We start from the raw sequence: 22,709 nt of genomic DNA, 5'->3' as shown, positions 1-22,709 counted from the left end.
AATAAATGCTGGCCAGCCGGCACACCCATGTCCCACAAATGAATACAATTTAACAGTTATTCTCGTCTAAGTTCCTCCTACGATTCTAAATGACAGCCAGAAAGAAAGCATCTCAAAGGAACAATAAGTATACTGGCATCACAGAATTTATCAATTCAGTAAAACCCATCAATCAATGTCTCAGTCTCAATCATTCAATGGGAGATGGTAGCTAATTTCAAAGCTGACACAGTCAGATGTACTGACAGAGTAGAGTCAAATGAATGAAAATGAAAGGAGATACTCTGATAGAAAGGGAAAGAAGGTTAATTACAGGTATGTTGGAAGAAAGAAGAAAATTTTTCTTTAATTATTGCTTGTCAAATGAAAAAAATTGTTAAACACATAACGGTTTGTTGTGGTGAAACAGTTAGATTAGATTAGATTAGATTAGATTAGAGATTCCCTACAGTGTAGAAACAGGCCCTTCAGCCCAACAAGTCCACACTGACCCTCTGAAGAGTAACCCACCCAGACCCATTTCCCTCTGACTAATGTACCTAACACTATGGGCAATTTGGCATGGCCAATTCATCTGACCCGCACATCTTTGGACTGTGGGAGGAAACCGGAGCACCCGGAGGAAACCCACACAAATATGGGGAGAATGTGCAAACTCTGCAGAGACAGTCACCCAAGGCTGGAAATGAACCTGGGAATTACTTCACAAAAAAATGACTCTGGCAACATCTGTCACATCTATGTTTTTGCTGCAATGACTTTAAGACAATTGGAAACAACCTGTCAAATTTTTAGATTTTGTTGATGCTGCTTCAATCATTCTAGGAACTTATGAATATTTTACATTTCAATGTTTGGTGTAAATAATGTGCGGCTTTACGAATGGGAAAAGAACGTTACATTGCAAGATTTGAGCATTTCATTATAATGCCCTCCCTGTTGGAAATGTGAAAACAAAGTTGTTCAATCATGATGGTCTGCAGCTGAGTACATGTTAGCACTACTCTATGCAATGCACAACAGGTGAAATGATCTTAGTTGGAGACTCAACAGACTACACACATTGAACAACTGTCACAAAAATCAATTGTTTGAAAATGTATTCATATTGTTGGGATGTGGGCATTGCTGGTGGGGCCAGCATTTATTGCTCACCCCTAGTTGCCCCCCGAGAAGGTGGCGGTGAGCTGCCTTCTTGAACTGCTGTAGTTCACCTGCTGTGAGTTGACCCACAATGCTATTAGGGAGGGAATTCCACAATTTTAACCCAGCAACAGTGAAGGAACGGCGATATATTTCCAAGTCCGGATGGTGAGTGGCTTGGACAGGAACTTGAAGGCGGTGGCATTCCCATACACCTTCTGCCCTTGTTCTTCTAGATGGAAGTGGTTGTGAGCTTAGAAGATACCATCTGAGGATCTTTGGTGAATTTCTGCAGTGCATCCTATAGATAGTACACACTGCTACTACTGAGCATTGGTGGTGGAGGGAGTGGATGCTTGTGGATGTAATGTCAATCAAGCGGGCTACTTGCCCTGGATGGTGTCAAGCTTCTTGAGTGGTGTTGGAACTGCACCCAACCAGGCAAGTGGGAGTATTCCATCACACTCCTGACTCTGTGCCTGTAGGATACAGGAGGTGAGTACTTGCCACAGTATTCCTCACTTCTGACCAGCTCTTGACACCACTCTGGTGAGTTCAGTTGATTTTCTGGTCAATGATAACTCCCAGAATATTGGTAGTGGATGACTCAATACTGATAACACGGTTGAATGCCTTGGGGCAGTGGTTCGATTGTCTAAATTAACTAAACATTCAGTCATTTGTTGTTTCTTTAGCCTTGCTTGAAAAACTGGAGGCAAATCTAGCCACGTTACAATTGTGAATGAAACAAATTAAGCCATTGATCCCCAAGCATTATGAGATGTCTCAATGATGTAATAAATTAAAATAAAAATGAGAGTTACTTCTTTATTATTGGCCACCAAAGGTCAAGCTACAAGAAAATTAGACAAATGATATAGAAAGATTACAACAGAGGAGACCATTCAGCAAGTCTTCTTTTCGTAACTGACTTGTCTCAACTGTCAGCCCTTTCCTACTAGCCCCGAACATATTTTTCAAATCCAATTTCCTTTCGAAAGACATGATTGAAACTGCCTCCATTACACGTTTAGGTAGTGCAATCCAGATCCTAAGCTCTCCCCGTATAAAAGTCTTCCTCGAGTCATCAATAGTCTTTTACTGTTCCTTAACATCAGTATCATAAGGTTGTAGACAATTCTGCCAATGAGAAGAGGCTTTCTCCATCTCCTCTGTCTTGTCTTGTGATTTTGATCACTGTCATCAAACTTCTTCGCAAACATCTCTGTTCCTAAGGAGAACAACAATACGTCCCTCCATCCCTCCCATGAGCTTGAGCTTGAGGTGAGCCTTCTCCCCCCCATCATGGCAGCTACAATCATTAAATCGTGGAACAGGTACTACAGAATAAATGGCCTACTTCTGTTTCTATGTTCCCACTGATCAATTTGGACATGTTGCACAACTACATTTTAAAATACTTTTCATTTCCTCACAGGCAACTGGCTTCCAATATTCTAAGGAATTTGAAATTACATTTTTCAGTCTGAATTGTATCTCCATCCAACTTAGCAGCAGAAGCTGTCAGATATCATCCTGGATTTATTAACATACTTCAGGTAGAGTTTTCACTTTCATCTTTCAGATTCAGGGTAAATTACATGATTCAACTTACAGAATCCATCAGCTCTGTTCAGGGTGAGTAATTTGTTGGTGATAAGATAAGGGCTTTTAACAGGCGAGTGATATACTTTCGAGCATTCCCATCTTGGCAATTTATCTGCTGCACTTGGGATTTACACAGTCATGCAGAGAGCGAGCTATTAATTATCAACAGCTTATCAGTACTTGATGTGAAAAGGAAAGTGAAGGCTGCTGGAAATGCAAAAGAAATGCAAAGCAACTTGTGCATGTAAAGAGCTTGCATTTGAGGAGTAATTTTACGTCAGGCTAATCAATTCATTTATTCCCACCACTTCTAAGTTTAATAAAGTTAATGACCCTAAAAGCTACTAACATATGAACAAATTCCTCTGTTTTGATGGTGTTGCACAGTCTTTGATATAAATGAGCTAACAGAGTCACTGTAACAGCAGTGGAGCAATACTGGATGACACATTCGGAGCATCTGTACAAGAGCAATCACTGTGCAATCTCAGGGCCGATAGATCTGAAATCAATAATGGTATTATGATAGAAAGTGCAGATGTAAGAATTTCTAAATTCTGATGTGCCATTTTTAACCTTTGCTTTGTAATGTTGGCAACTAGGACTTCAACAATATGCCACCACCAGTCACATATTACCCTCCCCTCCCTTATCTGCCTTTCGCAAGAACTGTTCCCTCTGAGGCAGTCTGGTCTGCTCCTCCTTCAATCCCAATTCAGCCTCACACCCCCACAGCATCTTCCCCTGTAGCCGTAGAAGGTGTAACACCTGCCTCAATTCTTCCTCCCTCCTTAGGGCCCAAACACACCCTTCAGGTGAAGAGGTGATTTACCTGCATTTGGTGCAATTAGCTCTACTGTACTTACTGCTCTCGATGCGGTCTCCCCTACACTGGGGAAAGGAAGTGCACACTGAGTGACCACTCTGTGGAACACCCACTTTCTGTCCGCAGGAAACATCCTGAGCTTCCAATGGCCTGCCATTCAACACACCGTGTTCCTTGGCCACATCTCTGTCTCAGGCCTGCTGCAGTGCTCCAGTGAAGCTCAGTGCAAGCAGGAAGAATAGCACCTCATTCTCTGCCGGGGAATCCTGTGGCCTTATGGACTTAATATGGAGTTCAGCAATTTTAGGACTTGAGCACATTTCCCCATGCTTTCCCCCAACCCCACACACCAAGCCTTCACTTTATATGGGCTGCTACCACACACTACCCACTATCAGTCACTAATAGTCCCCATTAGCAGTTATTCATTCCCCAGACTGACCTTTATCCACTCCTTTCTCTCTCTGTTTGGGCTCTAGCATCACCTAACAATTTGCTCTCCCCCCTGCCCCTACCCCATCTTCTGTATAAAAACCTGTTCCTAGCTACCATCCGTTCTAAGGAAGGTCACTGGACCCGAAATGCTACCGCTGATTTCTCTCCACAGTTGTTGCCAGACCTGCTGAGATCTTCCAGCAATATCTGTTTTAGTTTTCGATTTCTAGCATCTGCAGTTCTTTGGTTTCTTTTAAAAGCATGCAACTTGTGCACCCAATCAGCATTGCCAAAACAAACCATGCAGAGTTACAATGAAGCATGATTTCGCTGAAACTGGGCATCTCATCAGATGCCCACTTAGTTAGGAATTCTATTTAAGTTTATTTTTGTTGTGAAGCTGCTGGAAGAGCAAATTTGATTATGGTACAATTGGGTAATAGGACCCCTAAATTTCACTTGTTAAGGGTATACCCTATTGGTTACATTTTCTCGCCAGATTGCTCTCCTGATGTAAATATCTATGATGCTGGGTCAACAGGCATAGGTCAATTAGTAGGTTTGGGAGTAGAGTTGTTGAAGGAAACAGGAAATAGAAGAGATGACAATCGGAAGGGAAGTTAAGATCAAGGTAGACAAGCAGGAGGCTGAAAGAAGACAGTCAAAAAGTGTGGCACTGGAAAAGCACAACCGGTCAGTCAGCATCCAAGGAGCAGGAGAATTGACATTTCGGGCATAAGCTCTTCATCAGGAATGTTGGGGGGGATGGGGAGGGGGGTAAGAAGGGGGCTGAAGGATGAATAGGAGGATGGGGGTGTGGCTCAGGATGAAGGTAGCTGGGAAGGCGACAGGTGGTGATAGGTCAGAGGGGAGGATGGAGTGGATAGGTGGGAAGGAAGATGGATAGGTGGGACAGTTCAAGAGGGCAGTGCTGAGTTGGAGGGTTGAATCTGGGATGAGGTGGGGGGGAGGAGAGATGAGGAAACTGTTGAAAATGACATTGATTCCATTAGGTTGGAGGGTCGCAGAAGATGAGGCGTTCTTCCTCCAGGCGTCAGGTGGCTAGGATTTAGTGGTGGGAGGAGGCCCAGGACTTGCATGTTCTTGATGGAGATGGGGGTGGGGGGCAGTGAAGTGGTTGGCTACAGGGTGATGGGATTGTTTGGTACGTGTGTCCCAAAGATATTCTCTGAAATGTTCCGTGAGTTGGCGTCCTGCCTCCTCAATGTATAGAAGACAATATCAAGAGAAATGGACACAGTAGACGAGCTGTTTGGATATGCAAGAAAATCTCTGCCGGATGTGGAAGGATCCTTTGGGGCCTTGCACAGAGAGGACTCAGATGCAGCCTGGCTTGTTTCGTTCTTCCAGTCTCCTGCTTGTCTACCTGGGATTCCGGTATCTGCAGCTTTTTTGGTCTCTAATTAAGTTAGGATCAAGAGCAAGGGAGGAAAGGGCAGTCAGCTGGGAGTTGGAGCACCATGCAGAGGAGATGTTGACAAACATCGTTTGAGCTGCTGCAGAGCTTGGAAGAGCAATGTTGGTCTTTACTGCATTGCATTCATTATCTTTCTCAGTGTGGCCTCCACAAGCCCATGTTCAAACTGTTGGCTCAGCACCATGTAAGTACAACTGTCCTGAAGGCAGCTGACTCACTGACAGCCAGAATTCAATGTAATCCAATTTTGGGAAGGGATCCAGAAAGAGAAAGTAGGTTTGTATTTGTTAATGTCAAAAAGTGTGGAAATGGAAAAGCTGTGGCATAGCTTTTCCAGTGCCACACTTTTTGACTCTGATCTCCAACATCTGCAGTCCTCACTTTCTCCTGATGTTTGTTAATGCCAAGAGCCAAATTCCTGATTCAGAGAAGGGTCCTGGATGCCTACACTTTAGGTGGTATTAATATGGTGGATAAGGTATCAAAAAGCCACAATGCACATCTGCGGCTCAATCCTTTGTTTAAACCAGTTCTGTGAAGATGACCTCACTTTCTATTCGTGACATGCTGCAGACGAGAGCTAAAAGCTGTCTTGCTTCATGAAGGAAGTTCAATCATTGCTACCCACTAGCCCATTGTCCAAAATTTTTCAACAGCTTGCCAGTTCAGCCAGAAACGGACAGGACTGCTTAAAAGTTGGCCTTAACTCCATTATGGGCGCAGCACCTTAATTCCAGTAGATTTGATTGTGTCGTACTTTGGACATTTTTAGGTTTAGCATTGGATGGCCTGTACCATGTGCAATTCAGGTTACAAAAAAAAAGGCAAACAGGAGGCTGAAAGAAAACAGCAATCCAAGTCAACATTTTGGGTATAACCCTTCTTCAGGTTAAAAAGAGGTTGGGTGGGGTCAAGCGTCACTTGGAACATTGGCAAGAGTGAAAGCCAGTAACCAATCAGGAGTCACACTATATAAGTGCAGAGCCGAACTGAATTTTCCAGGTCTGTTATTTTGTTTCAGTTTTACGGAACTGTAACTGACACACATACAATTTTAAAACCAATGTTTGGACTCTCTTGAATTTACAGGGAGTAGGCTTTGAGCTATCCACTGGTATACACTGTTATGCAGAGGCTTCTTAATCATTTAGCATACGTGCTCTTGAGTTTCAAAGAAGAGCTGAATGTATCTTCCACAACAAATAACAAAATAAGACATATTCCAGGATTTTGCACTGACTGAGATAGGTGAGAATAGTGATGAGTCTGTGTCAGAAAAGAGTACAAAAATTGGATTCTCACCATGGAGATAAAGTTTGAGTTGAATTTCTTGTCCTCGGGCAGTGAAAAGCCAAACTGTAGCCCATTTGCATCTCATCAATTATACAACTCACCAGAATCAACTTCCCCTTCCCAGTTAATGCCTGGCCAATCAGTAAAGGACATGCTTGACATCATTGCTCTTTGGCTTCCCATGCAGATGAGAACACAACTTGGGCTGCCTCCACCAAGACCTCCTCAGTACCTCGATTTCAAAACTTGTCCACTTTTGCTGTCAATTCTATACCTGCAGTAGGTGCCCCCATGGGAACTAAAGCTGTATGTGTCATTGACCCATTGATTTAATTTGATTTATTATGTATCTAGGTACAGTGAAAAGTTTGTTTTGTGTGCAGTACAGGTAGATTACATCATACAAAGTACATTAGGATAATAGAACAGAGCAAAGAATATAATATTTACGGATGCAGAGAAGGTGCACAAAGAGTGAGATCGGCATTAAATTTAAGAGGTCTTTTCAGAAGTCTAATAACAGAGAGGAAGAAGCTGTTTATCTGTTGGTACACAAGATTGCTCCATCCAACTGGGAAAAAGATAATGAAAGGCTTCCATTTCTCGCTTTAGCAGACAGAATCCAACAGTAGCCCTAGATTCCAAATGGCACCTTAAAACACAGAGCAAACAGGTAGCTGACTGGGTCACTTTAAGACCAAGGGAAAGGCAGCAACATGTGGCTATAAGAAACAATGAGTGTTAATGTGAAAGTGAGGACATGACACTAAGGCACAATGCTATGTCAACATACATGTACCAGCAGCTTACACAGCAACACACCGCGTGGACCTGAAAGGCATGGAGATGTGTGAAAGTTAAAGGGTGATCTCCAGTCAGTCAGGGTGAGACTTTCACAATCAGCCCAAGAGCTGGGTCATTTCCTGTCCTGGAGGTGAGGTCAGTGAGTTATGCAATTGATCTGCTGCAAGTCTGGAGATTAGCTCTATTTCAGTCTAAAGATTGGGTTACTGGCAGTCCTGGAAGATTATCAAAATCTATCTGGGTTTCGCTGGTGGGTCATTTGTAAATTCAGTCTGGGACTAGGCTGTTGTCAGTCAGGGCTGCCCTGTAAAATCTGTTTGGTGGATGGGCTGCAGTCAGTCAGAGGGATGAAGTGTGTAGATTCAGAGGGGCTTTTAGGTCGTTCCACAGCATTATCAAGGTTGTAAGTACTTCAAGTCTAGGGGTGGGCCCGGTGGCTGAGTGGTTAGCACTGCTGTCTCACAGTGTCTGGGACCCCGATTTGATTCCAGCCTCAGGTGACTGTCTGTGTGGAGTTTGCACATTCTCCCTGCGTCTGTGTAGGTTTCCTCCGGGTGCTCCAGTTTCCTCCCACATACAAAGATGTGCAGGTTAGGTGAACTGGCCATGCTAAATTGCCCACAGTATTCAGGGATTCATAGGTTTAGGTGCATTAGTCATGAGAGATGTAGCGTAAAAGGGGAAGGGAATGGGTCAGGGTGGGATACTCTTCGGAGGGTTGGTGTGGACTTGTTGGGCCAAATGGCCTGTTTCCATACTGTAGGGATTCTATGATTCTATATTCGCTGTCTGAGCAAATGGTCAGACATAGAAGAAAACCAAATAAAGCAGGATGAGAGGGCATGGTCGGAGGGAGCAGCAGCTCGTCTTGAAGGTTAGGGAGGACAAGGAAAGAGAAATATGAAGCTGGATAAACAATCACACCCAGGGTTCATGGCTGAGCCAGGAACTAGACACCAGTTGTTACATTGCAGGGAGGGAAAAGGGTGTAGCTTTGTGGGTCAATACTTAGAAAACTGGGTTTTCCTTGGGCTCTGCTGAATTATAAAGTGGGGCTGGATGAGCATGTTTTGTCACCACTTGATGGCAGCCAGCAAGATGAAGAGACCAGTTGGTCTTTAAGAAGCCAGTTTTCAGCCCCAAGGCACAGCAGGATTGGAGAGATCATGGATTGTGGACCTTGGATTTAAAAGAAAATGGGCATCACCGGCGAGGTCAGAATATATTGGCCCATCCTTTACTGCCCTTGAAAAGTGTTGTTGAGCTGCCATTTTTAAACTGCAGCAGTCCATGTGGTGTGGGTACACACACAGTACTGATCATACAGTCAGAGGCCTAATGGAGAAAGCAGGGAATCGAGACATTGGCTGGGAGAGGTGGCAAGGTGGGGAGTACTGGTTCTGGTTGAGAAATCCAGTTATGCAAGACTGAGGTTGGAGCAATGTGCTGTCTCTATCTAGTTTCACTACAACAAATCTTAAAATCTCTTGAAATGGTTTATCTAGTTATCAATACGGTCAAATATATACTTCATCCACATTGGATTCTGAATAAAAATATCCGTCAATCAGGTTTCATTAGTAAACAAAATTACTGAATTATTCTGAAAATGTTCACTGTCAGAATACCTTCATGATATTATGATTGTAATATAACACATGGGAACACATGGACTGAGGGTATAAAGGTCTTACATTTAACTTTCTCTAATGCCATGGAAAGCTTTAACTTAGTCTTAACCTAGACAGTTATATGCCTGTGAATGTAATGTTTGTGTAAAATAATTAGCTGTAAGAAAACATGTCGGATTCCTCAACACTCCAATATTCACTCAGTTTCTTATGTTATGGAAATAACATAAGCATTGCCACAAAACCTGGGGATCATATCTCTTCACAAGCTGTACACAAACTAAACTCTCAAGCTATATCAAATAGCCACAACTCCTGTCAGCCATAAACTCAGATGTGTGACTTCCATTAAGTCCAAATTGTTCACTGAAGACATGTGAATTCCAATAAACAAGTTTAAGACTTTAGATTTTTTTTTAAAAGTGCCCTTTCAGTGACCTTCAAAAAATGTTCTCCCAATGCAAGGACTTTACTATAGCTAAACAATTGTGAAAAATTGCTGAAAGTCTTTAAAAATATGGATAACTGAAGCTCCTTCATAACAGCATAACATGCAAATGGAGATTAAAACAGAAGCACAAAGCCCCATTACAGTATTTAAATGAACATAATCCACCTCATAGGAGCAAATTGGTTGGTAAATGCTCTTAAGACCAGAGCGAGGTATTTGGAGCTGGGTGTAATGCTTTTAGTACTTTTACACTGCACCCACTACAAACCTACACAGTTTAAAGAAATGGGGAATGTGGAAGGTTTAAAAGATCCTTACATTACAAAAGTGGTCATTCATTACTTTCATTGAATGTAAAATCCATATATATCCTGAGGTCAGTACATGCAACTAAGTTATTTGTTTTCCTGAGAAAGGGATCAGAAAAGATTTACAAGGATATTGCCAGGATTGGAGGATTTGAGCAATGGGGAGAGGCTGAACGGGCTGGGGTTGTTTTCCCTGGAGCATCGGAGGCCGAGGGGTGACCTTACAGAGGTTTACAAAATTATAAGAGGCATGGATAGGGTAAATAGACAAAGTCTTTTCTCTGAGGTCGGGGAGTCCAGAACTAGAGGGCATAGGTTTAGAGTAACAGGGGAAAGATATAAAAGAGATGTAAGGGGCAACTTTTCACGCAGAGGGTGGTACATGTATGGAATGAGCTATCAGAGGAAGTGGTGGAGGCTGGTACAATTGCAACATTTCAGAGGCATTTGGATGGGTATATGAAGAGAAAGGGTTGAAGGGATATGGGCCTGGTGCTGGCAGGTGGGATTAGATTGGGTTGGGATATCTGGTTGGCATGGACGGGTTGGAACGAAGGGTCTGTTTCCATGCTATACATCTCTATGACTCTATGTACCTTCCTACGTCACTATTCAAGCTAGGGTTGGACAAGAGGATGAAGGTAATGCCAATAATTAGATATTGCAACAGGGAAGTAAATTCAATCCGAGCTAAATTGCTTTTGTCAGGGTAAACATCAACTTGGAATGGTTGGGTCAAAAGGCCTGTTACGGTGTCACAAAGTTTACACAAATTTTAAGTAGAAATGATGATATGGTTAGCAATGCGTATTCCTACAATATGATAATGCAGCTAGGTTTTCAGTAGATGTGTGATGTTATCCCAATCACATACAGTTCATCAGAAAGTGTTGCTGGCTCTTGGGGAATAGGGCTAGTTGTCTCCTATTCTCATTATGATGCTACCTATATTACAGGTGAAAAGTGACAAATGTGGCCAATCATAAATGACCACAACAGATAACATCAGCTGGCTGGAGAACGGGATTAGTGGCTTGGTATTGGATATTTGCTGGAACTCTATGCTAACCATAACAATAATTCAGTCTCTGCTTATATTTGACTATAAACCTGAGTCTGCAGAATATGTGGCGTAGCTGCCAATATTTGTATTATGCCAAGAATTAGAATTAAATATTTCCACAGCAAAAATCTGTATGAAAACAATATGCCTGAATAGTCGCTTCCACAGTTTTCTACTCCCAACCATGTCACCAGCATCCATCTTTTCGATCCAGCTTACCACATGCATTTCTTCATAAACTTTATTATTTTCTTCCTCATACAATTTAATTTTGTCTCTCATACGTTCTTGTAAAGCTAACAATTTGACCTGGTCGCCATGTCCCACTTCCTCCGATTTCAACTTGCCCTACAAAAGGAGGGAAACAGACAGAAAATCTTTCATTAATCACCAGAGAAGTAGCTTTATTTTTAAATCTCAGAATTCAAAAGGTATAAACCAGAATTTCCAAAGTGTAAGGATACACTTAAACACACACATAGAAAACTTATATTTCAGTACAGGTTGCTGCCACTGATCAGACACATTGACAGGGTAATAATGATACAAAATGGTGGATACTGACACCATTCAGAGTGCCTGGCATTGGCATAAGGCCAGAAACTCAGGAGATGAGTACTAAACGGAGGAGGGGAATATGGTGGTTGGCGTCTTCATGAAGCATAGAATCATACATAGAGTCACAGACCTTTTGCCCATCATGTCTGTGCTGTCAAAAATATACAAGGCCCAAAGTAATACTTTTTAAATCTTGCTGATTTATTTAGATATAGGGACAAACTGTTTATGGAAAGAGGGCTCCCTCACAATGATAGCATAGCAAGAGGTGGGTGCAGACTCTGCCCTCACACAGTAATCACAATATGGTTCCCAGGCCAACTCATCACATTGTACTCCTGCTGAAATTGTGGCAGTACACTGAACAAAAGGGCAACTTTTCACGCACAGATTTTAAGAGCCTCACATTAAGACATTATTGATTTTTGTATCCCTGCTCTTTTATGTTACTTTTAATAAAAACACAATGAATTTCCAGATAATCAGCTGTTATGACTCAATGGTGAGACTCGAGATGCTCCTGATATTGAGCCTCTAAGAATGTCTATCCTTTCTTTCCTAAGTCAAACTTTACATCTTTTCTGCATACAACTAAGAGTATAACCGACATTCACTTTTACACTTGTCACAGATCCCCATACCCATTTCTAGACAAAAATAGGTCATATTCTTTGATTTAACCATAAAGTTCCATTTTTGTTCCAGTCACTCCACCTTGAATGCATTTATTCACAAATTTCTTTTGCGTGTATTATATTCTTTGCAAGGCGAGAATCAAAATTGATTCAACTCTGCTGACTTCTCGCAAGATAAATCTGCCCAAGTATGAAATATTTCATGGCCATGTTCTTTCTAAAACTGGAGCCTTTATCACAAGGGTTGGCTTTTATCCAACAGAGCTGTTTATGCCACATTTAGCCAGAAACTCCATTATCATTGTATCATGTATGTCAGGGTGGTAAATGTTGCATGAGAAGCTTCGGCCTATTTTCAGCTAGCAATTCCTATGTGTTTCCAACTATCACAGGGCCACCCAGTCTTTGTTTCACGGTTAATGTGGATTATCATAAAGTAACTGTGAAGTATTTCTGTCATTTCACATTTGAAAATCTGTCAAGATAGATAGATGAAGGTGAATAGATCAAAGGATTCACTGCTTAGAGAAGCAAATTAAACTGCTCACCCAAACATCAAATTTATAACACTTTAGCATTAGTGAGTGGTGCAAATGTGAATGTTTTAGCATAAATCACTGCAATCTGTAAAAGTGATCTATATATAAACAGTCCTCAATCATTACGGATTTAAATTTTCTGCTTATCAGAATTCTCTCAATAAATCGCACAAGCACAAGGGATCTTCGTGCTGCTACTGTCTTTTACGTTATTTTTCTTCCACCCATAACTTTGGCTACAGTCATCCAGCCTCATTCTCAGAAAGTCAAGAAGAGGGATTTATTTTTATGATCCATTTAAATAAATATTGTTAAAAATACAGCTACTGTCTCTAACTGAATGTTTCATAAATATTTAAGTATCACTCAGCTTCATATATAACGAGAGAAAGTGAGGACTGCAGATGCCGGAGCTCAGAGCCGAAAAGAGTGACGTTGGAAAAGCACGGCAGGTCAGGCAGCATCCGAGAAGCAGGAGAGCTGACATTTCAGGCATAAGCTCTTCATCAGGAATGGCAGGGTTGGGGATAGAGGGAGCTGAGAAATAAATAGGAGGTGGGGGTGGGGCTGAGGGGAAGGTAGATGGGAAGGCGATAGGTGGATGCAGCTGGGGAGTGATTGTGATACGTTGGTGAGGAGCATGGAGTGGATAGGTGGGAAGGAAGGTGGACAGGTGGGACAGGTCAAGAGGACAGTGCCGAGTTGGAGAGTTGGATCTGGGATGAGGTAGCAGAAGTTGTTGAGGGTGAGGACCAGTTCCACCAATCAACTGAGTCTGTTGGTGGAGGGGTACTGGTTGGATTGGTGGGCGAGGAAGAAATGGAGGGCTTGGAGGCCTTTGCCACGGAGGATGGATGTGTATGGGAACTGGATGTACATGGTGAAGATTAAATGTTGGGGGCTGGAGAAATGAAAGTCATGGAGGGCATGGGTGGTGTCCCAAATGTATATGGGGAATTCCTGGGCCAAGGAGAACAGGATGGTGTTGAGATATGAGAAGACAGGTTCGGTGGAGCAGGAACAGGAGATGACAAAGGGTCGACTGGGGCAGTCAGGTTTGTGGATTTTCCAAATCTCCCCTCTCCCCACCTCATTCCAGATCCAACCCTCCAACTTGGCACTGCCCTCTTGAGCTATCCATCTTCCTTCCCATCTATCCATTCCACCCTCCCCACCAACCTATTCCCCCTTCCCCATCTGCATCCACCTATCACCTTTCCAGCTACCTTCCCTCCAATCACACCCCCACCCTACTATTTATCTCTCAGCCCTCTTCCCCTCACCAACATCCTTGATGAAGGGCTTATGTCCAAAACGTCAAATCTCCTGCTCCTTGGATGTTACATGATGTGCTGTGCTTTTCCAGTGCCACACTTTTCAACTCTGCTTCTTATATAATGACAAGCACAGTGATTGTAACAAGGCTAGCCAGGTGGACCTCATAGAATATGAGTTCCCTGATTGGTCCAGGTTAACAACCCCCAATCAGGGAACTCTGGCTGACAGACAGGAAAAGAAGTAGAAGGGTCTCTTGTGGTGCAGTGGTAGTGTCCCTACCTTGGCACTGAGAGACCCAGTTTCCCACCTGCTCCAGAGGCGTGTATTCTCTGAACAGGCTGATTAGGAAAAAAAGGTTAAATGAAAAATACGTGTTAGAGGTTCTGTTCACCCTGAGAAAGCTGGACCAGTATTGAGCACTATGTGCGTGTAAATAAAGGGTAATTTGGCAATGGGATACTGGCCTCTGTCGAGTTATTTCAGCAGCTTTGAATATTATATCACTAAGCTGCATCGGAAAGGTTCTCAATTATATTTTATTCACAAGTTAGACTGTATAAGTAGAAAGGACTTTCTTCACTATTCATCAAGCAGAATGCTTGAGACTAATTTTAAGAGGCACTGCCAGGCAGAATCCTATGGAAGGAGAAGAGTTGCAGACGTCTACTTTCTCCATTTCTGCCTCAAGCTGGAGTAATGTGGATGGAGTCTGCAATGACACTGGGATAGCTCCAAGGCTGCCAGGAAATCCTGGCCTCCTTGCTGGGTAGCTCACAGCATCTGTCTTTTGCAGCATAATTCCAGGCTCTGTGTTACCTTGTTTTAAGTGGCAGGCAGTAACTTCTCACTGATGCCATAATCCTTTAGTCAGAAAGTCAGCAAACGGGGGGGGGGGGGGGGGATCTCAAGATGGCGGAGATCTAACAGGTCTGCCTTGCTGCGCTCTACACCATAACTCAGGCAAAGTGTGCTTTTACCCTCCCCATCTTAGAGGAGAAAGTGAGGACTGCAGATGCTGGAGATCAGAGCTGAAAATGTGTTGCTAGAAAAGCGCAGCAGGTCAGGCAGCATCCAAGGAACAGGAGAATCAACGTTTCAGGCATAAGTCCTTCTTCAGGGCTTATGCCCGAAACGTCGAATCTCCTGTTCCTTCGATGCTGCCTGACCTGCTGCGCTTTTCTAGCAACACATTTTCAGCCCTCCCCATCTTAGCGGAGTTGGGAAAAATCGGTAGTTTTGAGTTACTAGAATCGCTATATATTCTTTTCAGTGACTTGGGAAGGTGACTAAAGACAAAGGGCAGCATGGATCACAACAAGCAGGGCACTCCCCTGCAGTAATGGACACACCCATGGCTGCATGGAAGCTCCGTTAGAGTTACTTGCCCAGCAAGGCCTGGCTTCGGAGTTCGTCATATTATCTGTTTTTTGTATTGGTTCATTGTAAGTGTGGTTTTTAAAAGTTTTGGCTTGGTAGTTTTTGTAGATGCGTTCTTCAGGCTCTATAAGTCACCACTTGGCACGTTGTAGTAGGGTTCTTCCTCTCAGGTATTCACAGGCTGTTTTAGATGACTATAGCTAGTTGTTTGTTCAAATGGTGCACCTGGAATATTAAGGGAAGTCACTCACTGATTAAGAGAAAGAAAGTACTCCAAGTCTTAGAAGTGAGAGAGTTGATGTCGCTCTGTTACAAGGAACCCACCTTGATGAAAAGGAGCATCTAAATTTGCAGCGGGGGATGGGAGGGTGGCCGGCATTTGGCCGGGTGTTCTTTTCATCTTTTAACACTAAAAGCAGGGGAGTGGCTATACTCATTCAGAAGAATCTCCAATTCCAGCTGTTAGATCAAATTAAGAATGAATATGGGGGGGGGGGTTGTGATTCTCAAAGCTTTAGTACATGGCGAGGAGTACGGCATTCTGAATGTTTACTGTTCCCCGGCACACCCCCTTAAATTTCTGATAGTATGGTGCTAAGTTGATTGCACTTGGAATGCACCATACTATTATAGGGGGAGACTTTAATCGCCCCATGGATCCCACAGCGAATAGGACTCCCAGGGGTCCCCAGGGCACCTCGCCACAATCTAAACAATTGGTGGATTTATGTGTGGAGTTGGGAATGATGGGTGTATGGAAATGTCTTCACCCAGTGGGTAGGGATTTGACAGTGCAAGAGATACAGGAGGCGGTAAGGCAGCTCCAAAGTGGTAAGGCACCTGGCCCTGATGGTCTTCCAAGTGAGTTTTATACAGAATTTCTGTATATGTGGGCCAGGCTAATGCTGGACATGTACAATTATTCGTAAAGTCAGGACTGCCTCTCGCCCTCTTTGAGAGAAGCTGATGTTTCTCTCATCCTCAGAAGAGGGAAGGCCCCGGAGGACTGTGCTTCGTTTAGATTCCCTACGATATGGAAACAGGCCCTTCGGTCCAACAAGTCCACACTGACCCTCTGAAGAGGAACCCACCCAGTCCCATTCCCCTACATCCATTCCCCTACATTTACCCCTGACTGATGCACCTAGTACCACAGGCAACTTAGCATGGCCAATTCACCTGACCTGCACATCTTTGGACTGTGGGAGGAAACTGGAACACCCGGGATAAATCCACGCAGACACGGGGAGAATGAGCAAACTCCACACAGACAGTTGCCCGAGGCGGGAATTGAACCCGGGTCGCTGGCACTGTGAGGTGCCAGTGTTAACCACTGAGCCACCGTGCTACCCATAAGGCCCATTTCGCTGCTAAACGTGGATTTTAAAATTTTATCTAAGACTCTCACCTTGAGATTGAAGAAGGTGTTGCCCTCTATTGTAAAGGAGGGACAGACAGGTTTTATTAAGGGCTGTAAGTCCTCTAATAACATTAGAACATGGTCCAGGTGTGCCAGTGGAGGTCAATTCCAGGGTTGGCAGTCTCCCTTGACGCGGAGAAGGTGTTTGACCGGATGGAGTGGCCATACCATTTTTATGTTCTGGAGTGATTTGGTGTCTTTACCAGATGGGTGGAAGTACCATATAGTGATCATATGCCAGGGTCCTTACTAATGGTATAACATCTAATAATTTTAGTATCGGTAGAGGCAGCCGACAAGGTTGTCTCCTCTCGCCGCTGCTGTTCATGCTGGTGACTCAGCCGCTGGCAGAGGCTATTCAGAGGGACCCTAGTATAGTTGCCCCAGAGGTGGGATCAGGGGTGCATAAGATCACACTCTATGCAGATGACGTTCTCCTTTTCTGAACCGGGCACTGTCTGTGCTTTATTTAATACGATATATCGATTTATTTGGCTCTTTTTCAGGATACAAGATTAATTTGATGAAGTCGGAGGCCACGTTCCTGGGCGGTCTTGGGGAATACCCAATCTTGATGATGAAATCCGATTCCCTTTCAGGTGGTCACAGGGAGGTTTTCTGTACTTAGGCATTTTCATTACTCCTCCCTTTGACCAATTATATAAGGCTAGCTTTGTGCACTTGTTCGATAAGAGAAGGCAGGACCTTCAGTGTTGGAAAGTTCTTCCAGTCTCTTGGTTAGGCCAAATAGCTCTTATTAAAATGAAGGTTCTTCCTCGCTTATCATGTCCCACACGAATGCTCCCTCTGATGATGCCGAGGCAAACATTACAGAGACTCAACGGTTGGTTCGGCTCTTTTATTTGGTATCACAGATGGCCTCTCATTAATCTTGCCAAATTGCAGCCTCCCCAGGGAAGGGGGTGGGGATAGACTTTCCAGATATTAAGAGGTATCAAAATAGCTCACTAATATCCTCTGTGAATGACTGGGCTTGTGAGGACCCACATTCAATATGGCTGGATACCAAGGCCTCCCATGCGAAGTACCCCCTTATTAATCAGTTATTCATGGATAAGATGAGAACAGTCACGGAGTATTATCAATTGTCATCAATATAGTTAGCGTGTGAAGAGTTATGCGTCAAAGTGAAGGCAGTTTATCAGGATTTTGGCCAGGGTTGATGGACTCTGGTTTTAAATCATGGGTATCCAGCAGAGTCTCTTGTCTGGGAGATTTATTTGAAGGGGGAGGTCATGATAGAACATAGAACATAGAATGTCCTTCAATTAGTTGATTCACAAGTATGAATTGCCCAGCAGGGACCTCTTTCAGATCAGGGTCTTTATCCAGAAAAAGACTACAATCCTCATTCATCCTTATAGGTCTGAGGTAGAGAGGACAGTGCTTCAGACTTCAGGTACTCTCCTGATTAGTACCCTTTACCGTTCACTGGGTGGTGACACCTTCAAAGATATTGATCAGCTCTGCAGGGTTTGGGAGTGGAGATTTCGTTAGAGATATGGGAAGACATTTGGAGAGAAGATAAGAAAGATCTCGATCTGCAACAGGACGCATGCTATGCAGCTACAGGTTCTTCATAGCGTTTATCTGGCCCCAGAGCGACTTGCTAAATTCAAAAAGGGAGAGCCTCCATTGTGCCCCAAATGCAAAATAGGTACTGGCACTCTTACTCATTGATTCTAGTCATATCACAAGCTTGGCAAGTATTGGGTGCTATAGTGAGTGGCAAGGGGGGGAGGGGCCTGGGGACTGAGGTCAAGGCAGATCCGGAGTCTCTTCTCCTGGCCCTGCCAAATTTGCCTTCGTTAAATGAGCATGGGAAAAAGCTGTTTAATATTCTTACACATTGTGCGAGGCAGAACATTTTGATGAGTTGGGCCTCTGAAAGTCCTCCGGGCCTGTCAGGATGGCATAGATTAGTCATGGAACACATCACCTGGATTTCCTTACCAGTGTGGTGCACTAGAAAACAGAACTTTTCTACAAGACATGGCAGCCCTTTCTGAACCACTTAGAAGCAAATCTGTTGGCCTTATTAACTAGAGCCTTTGTTTATCAGATCCAGACCTAGGCCTGGGTCTGATGGGCTGGGTGCCCTGAGAGGAAATATGGGTATGCTAACTGATGCTTCCGATGATGGGGAGCTTTGGTGGGATTGTGCTGAGTGGTCTGATTTAATTTAATTTAATTTAACTTATTTTGTAAATTATTAATTGAATTGTAGTATGGGTAGCTTTTTCTTTTATTATTTATTTTGTAGAGTAGAGTAGTAGTTAGCTTATTGTAATTGTTATACTCTTAGTTTGTTATATTTTTATAATTTTGTAAAGAATAAAAATTATTCAAAAAAAAGCAAGTCAGCAAACAACCTACAAATGAAGTTTTCAACAGTATCACAATCGGGCTTTGCAAAATAAAGACCCTCACTGTTCAGTTGACATCACAGTATGTGCACATCCAGAACACAGTAATAGTCGTGTGCACTGTTACTTCCAGATGGGAAAATACTGATTTGACTGTGGATTCCTTCAGTTATCGAACATCACGGGTCTGAATTTGGAACTTCATGAGAGTTGTGACATAGCTTCTATGATATTTCATTTTATAATTAGAAATACCAGTTAAAAAGTCTAACTTACGCACTGAAATTAGCAAATAAGCTAAAAAACACAAGTTCATGAGGCTGAGATTGAGATAAATCATGATTGCCAGTAATGTGCTTAGGTCAATATGCTGTTTAGCTTCATGTTATACATGTGGCTTTTCATCTGCTGGCTTGCACTTTAGTCTTTAATGCTGTATTGCTTCACAAAATTCACCAGATTATTACTCCAACCTCATCATTTAACAGAAACAATTTTTACCAATGCATCACAGGATGGAAGGTTGTCCCTTCCAAGCTCACTCACCCCATTCTTCCACTGCTGTTCAAGTTTTTCTGTCTCTGTCTTCCTCCAGTCAGTCAGACAGCGTTGGATTGTGAATCTCTCGCACAACTTAGGAAGAGCCAAGCCATTATCCATTTGGCAGAAACTTTCGAGGTAAGTCAGCATGATCTTTTGAAATTCCTCTTCAGAAAGTAAAAGTGGACTTTTCATTAGGTTCCTTTAAAGAAAATAGAAATGAATCATTAGATTGATCCCAGGGATAAATGAAGCAGAAATATTCATCGATCACATATAAATATGGACACATTACACTGATCCAGCTCATTTCACAGATACCCATCATGTATCTAACTTATGTAGAGGCTGTAAAACACTTTTTTTGTTATATTAGTATTTAATAGGTCATTCTTTGGCCATCTAACCATCCCATGTAGTTATGCAAGCTGACTCCAGTCTCTTCGGAGAATTTTGCTTGCCATATATTCCAAAACTCCCCAGTTGGAATCTGAATAGCACGTTACAATTGCAATCTGAAACATAGGGTAATTTTTATAGTTGTTCGGAAACTATGAAAAGTTGACATTCTAATCTTTTTCGAAACATTATTTACAAATACATTCTGTACACCTCGTTTTAAATATTAACCTGTGTCACACACCATAGTTTCACTGAACAATCAAAATAAAAATATTTGAAGAAGAAACTGGCCACATTTCTAACCTATATTAATGCTCACATAATTTCCAAAAGCTGAACATGACAGCTGAAGTCAAATTTGCAGGGAGAAAGATGGAGAATGTTAGGGTTAACAAGTGGATTTATCCTAAGACAATTCTGTGGAATTACCTAATATACGTTTTTTTTTAAATTGAAGTCTTGTGAATAGACTGAAAGGCTTTGCAAGATTCAGTGAACCAGCACTCAAAGCCCCAGAAAATGTACTTTCAACTATTGGCCCCGCTGGCAAAGCAGATGGTAGTACAGATGTCAGCTATTATCATAATTCACGCAATTACTACTCCTGTGTACCATGATTTGTAAGCTGAACAAAAAATAGATTGAGAGCCCTAGCCACACAGCAATGTAGTTTGATACCCAATATTGATTTCAAGCCCTCATAAAACAGTAAACACAATTGCAACATAACTTCATATTATCACAATAAGGCAGCCAATCAAAATCAGTTTTGACCGCAATATTTAGATGCAGAATTAATGGTTGTAGCTGCGTTTCTAAAATTTAATCTTACAATTCCATTTGAATTTTTTAAGATAAGAGATAAAAACAAAACAGCTGGGTTTTTCTATTGCTCAAATCTAAGGGGTCAGCACAGGGCTTGACTACTGGAGCCCTGGTCTGTACTTGCAGCCTAAGTGATTGTCTGTACGAGGTACAGACTTGTTGAAGACTTGCCAGTAAGCAGGAGTCCACTGATGGGTCTGATGAAAATCCAGTTAGTACAGTGTGATTGTCATTGGAATACACAGAAGGCAAAAAAAGGGAAGGAAGAGTGTCAGGGATTGTAACACATCTAAAGGCTGAGCCTGAAATCTTACAAGGAGTGTTTCAAATACTTTTCCTGAAAATTGGCCTGTGTTTCCTAGATGATGGCTTTTGGGATGAACCAATTTATTATGATAGAGAGGGTTTCACAACCTAGATTGGTCAGACAGTCTTTTCTGACCATCCTGGTTCAGATCTTCATAAAGGGTGAGGCAGAGTTACTCTTCTGACCTCTCCCTTTTTCTGATGAGACTTCAGCTCGTTCTGGCACTGCACTAAAGGCAGACTGGCAGTCATTTCAGAGTGTTGGAAAGGGACTTGGAAACAAGGACCCGTTGGCATTTACAGGCAGCAGATGGGGAAAGGGCAAACATCTGTAACAATGCTAGAAAAGAGCAGGGGAGCAACTGGATGACTCATCACCAATTTCCTGATTGAGATTCTGCCTGGCTTAGGGCAGGATAACAAAGTAAAATCTAATACAGAATTTTTTTGGTCCAAAATATTTCGTTGAGAGAGATTCATTGTGCCTAAACCGTCACGGCTCAGAGAATTTTCTTTGCCAACTAGTTTAGGTGGATTGGCCGTGCTAAATTGTCCGTAGCGTCCAGTGGGGGGATTAGCCATGGTAAATGTGGGGTTTTGGGGCTAGGCTATGGAGCAGGGGCTGGGTGGGATGCTCTTCAGAGTTGATGTGGTCTCAGTGGGCCAAATGGCCTCTTCGCACACTGAAGGGATTTTATGATTCTACTCTTCGCCTAATTAATTATGCAACTGAGCTCTTGAGCACTTTTCTTGAAGACTTGTGTGGTTGGAGAGGCAGAATTACTCACCCCTGTTGAGAACGCTTGGTTGTCGCATCACTAACACCTCATATAAAAGCCAGTTATGTACCACTTCAGATACTGCAAGCTAGGAACTCACAGCATGGTGCCTGGGCACATGGCCTGAAGAAAGAATAGCCCATTCTCCACTTCACAGACAGGAACCAGAAGGTGTTTATCGATGGAGTTGTGGAGATGAGGGTAGCCCTGTTTCCTATGGAATAGGAAGGCCATAACACCTAACTGAACCAGCCTGGACCCAAATGGCAGCTCAGGTTAGTCCTGTGTCTGAGGTAAAGCAGGAGGCCTAGCGATGCAGGAGGAAAGTCAATGATCTGTGCTCTGCAAGAGCATGTATCACCATCTTCTCTCTGCTACTACCTTCACACGCGAGGCCACCACTCACTGTAATGCTGCCACAGCACATGCTCTCTCACCAACACTCATGGACTTCAACTCTCACTATTGCAAGCATCATGTCTATTAGGTGCTTTCATGCACTTCATTATGAACCCTTCCCACTCACTCGCTGGGGACAACTTACTTGCTCTCCTCCCCTTGCATCACCACTACTGTTGTTTCAGCAATATTAATGTCTCCCTTTGCGTCACTGCAGGAAGAAGTCATCCATTCCCCTGATATCTTAACAGCAATTCAGTTGGC

General features: G+C 42.9%; 1 protein-coding gene across 2 annotated transcripts in view; it reads right to left on the bottom strand.

Moving 5' to 3' along the window:
* LOC132833403 (limbin-like) overlaps window positions 1-22,709 on the bottom strand; it is a 178,166-nt gene that overhangs the window by 62,741 nt on the left and 92,716 nt on the right. For both annotated transcript variants that reach the window (XM_060851641.1, XM_060851642.1), the window contains exons 15-16: window positions 19,741-19,936; window positions 11,220-11,348 (exon numbers count right to left, since the gene is read on the bottom strand). In XM_060851641.1, the coding sequence (XP_060707624.1) occupies window positions 11,220-11,348; window positions 19,741-19,936 (325 nt within the window). The remainder of the gene's footprint in view (window positions 1-11,219; window positions 11,349-19,740; window positions 19,937-22,709) is intronic.

The sequence above is a fragment of the Hemiscyllium ocellatum genome, chromosome 36 (genome assembly GCF_020745735.1).
Source record: "Hemiscyllium ocellatum isolate sHemOce1 chromosome 36, sHemOce1.pat.X.cur, whole genome shotgun sequence".
NCBI classification, from domain to species: domain Eukaryota; kingdom Metazoa; phylum Chordata; class Chondrichthyes; order Orectolobiformes; family Hemiscylliidae; genus Hemiscyllium; species Hemiscyllium ocellatum.
Note: the sequence above shows the minus strand (reverse complement) of the source record. Positions and strands in the feature narration are given on the sequence as shown.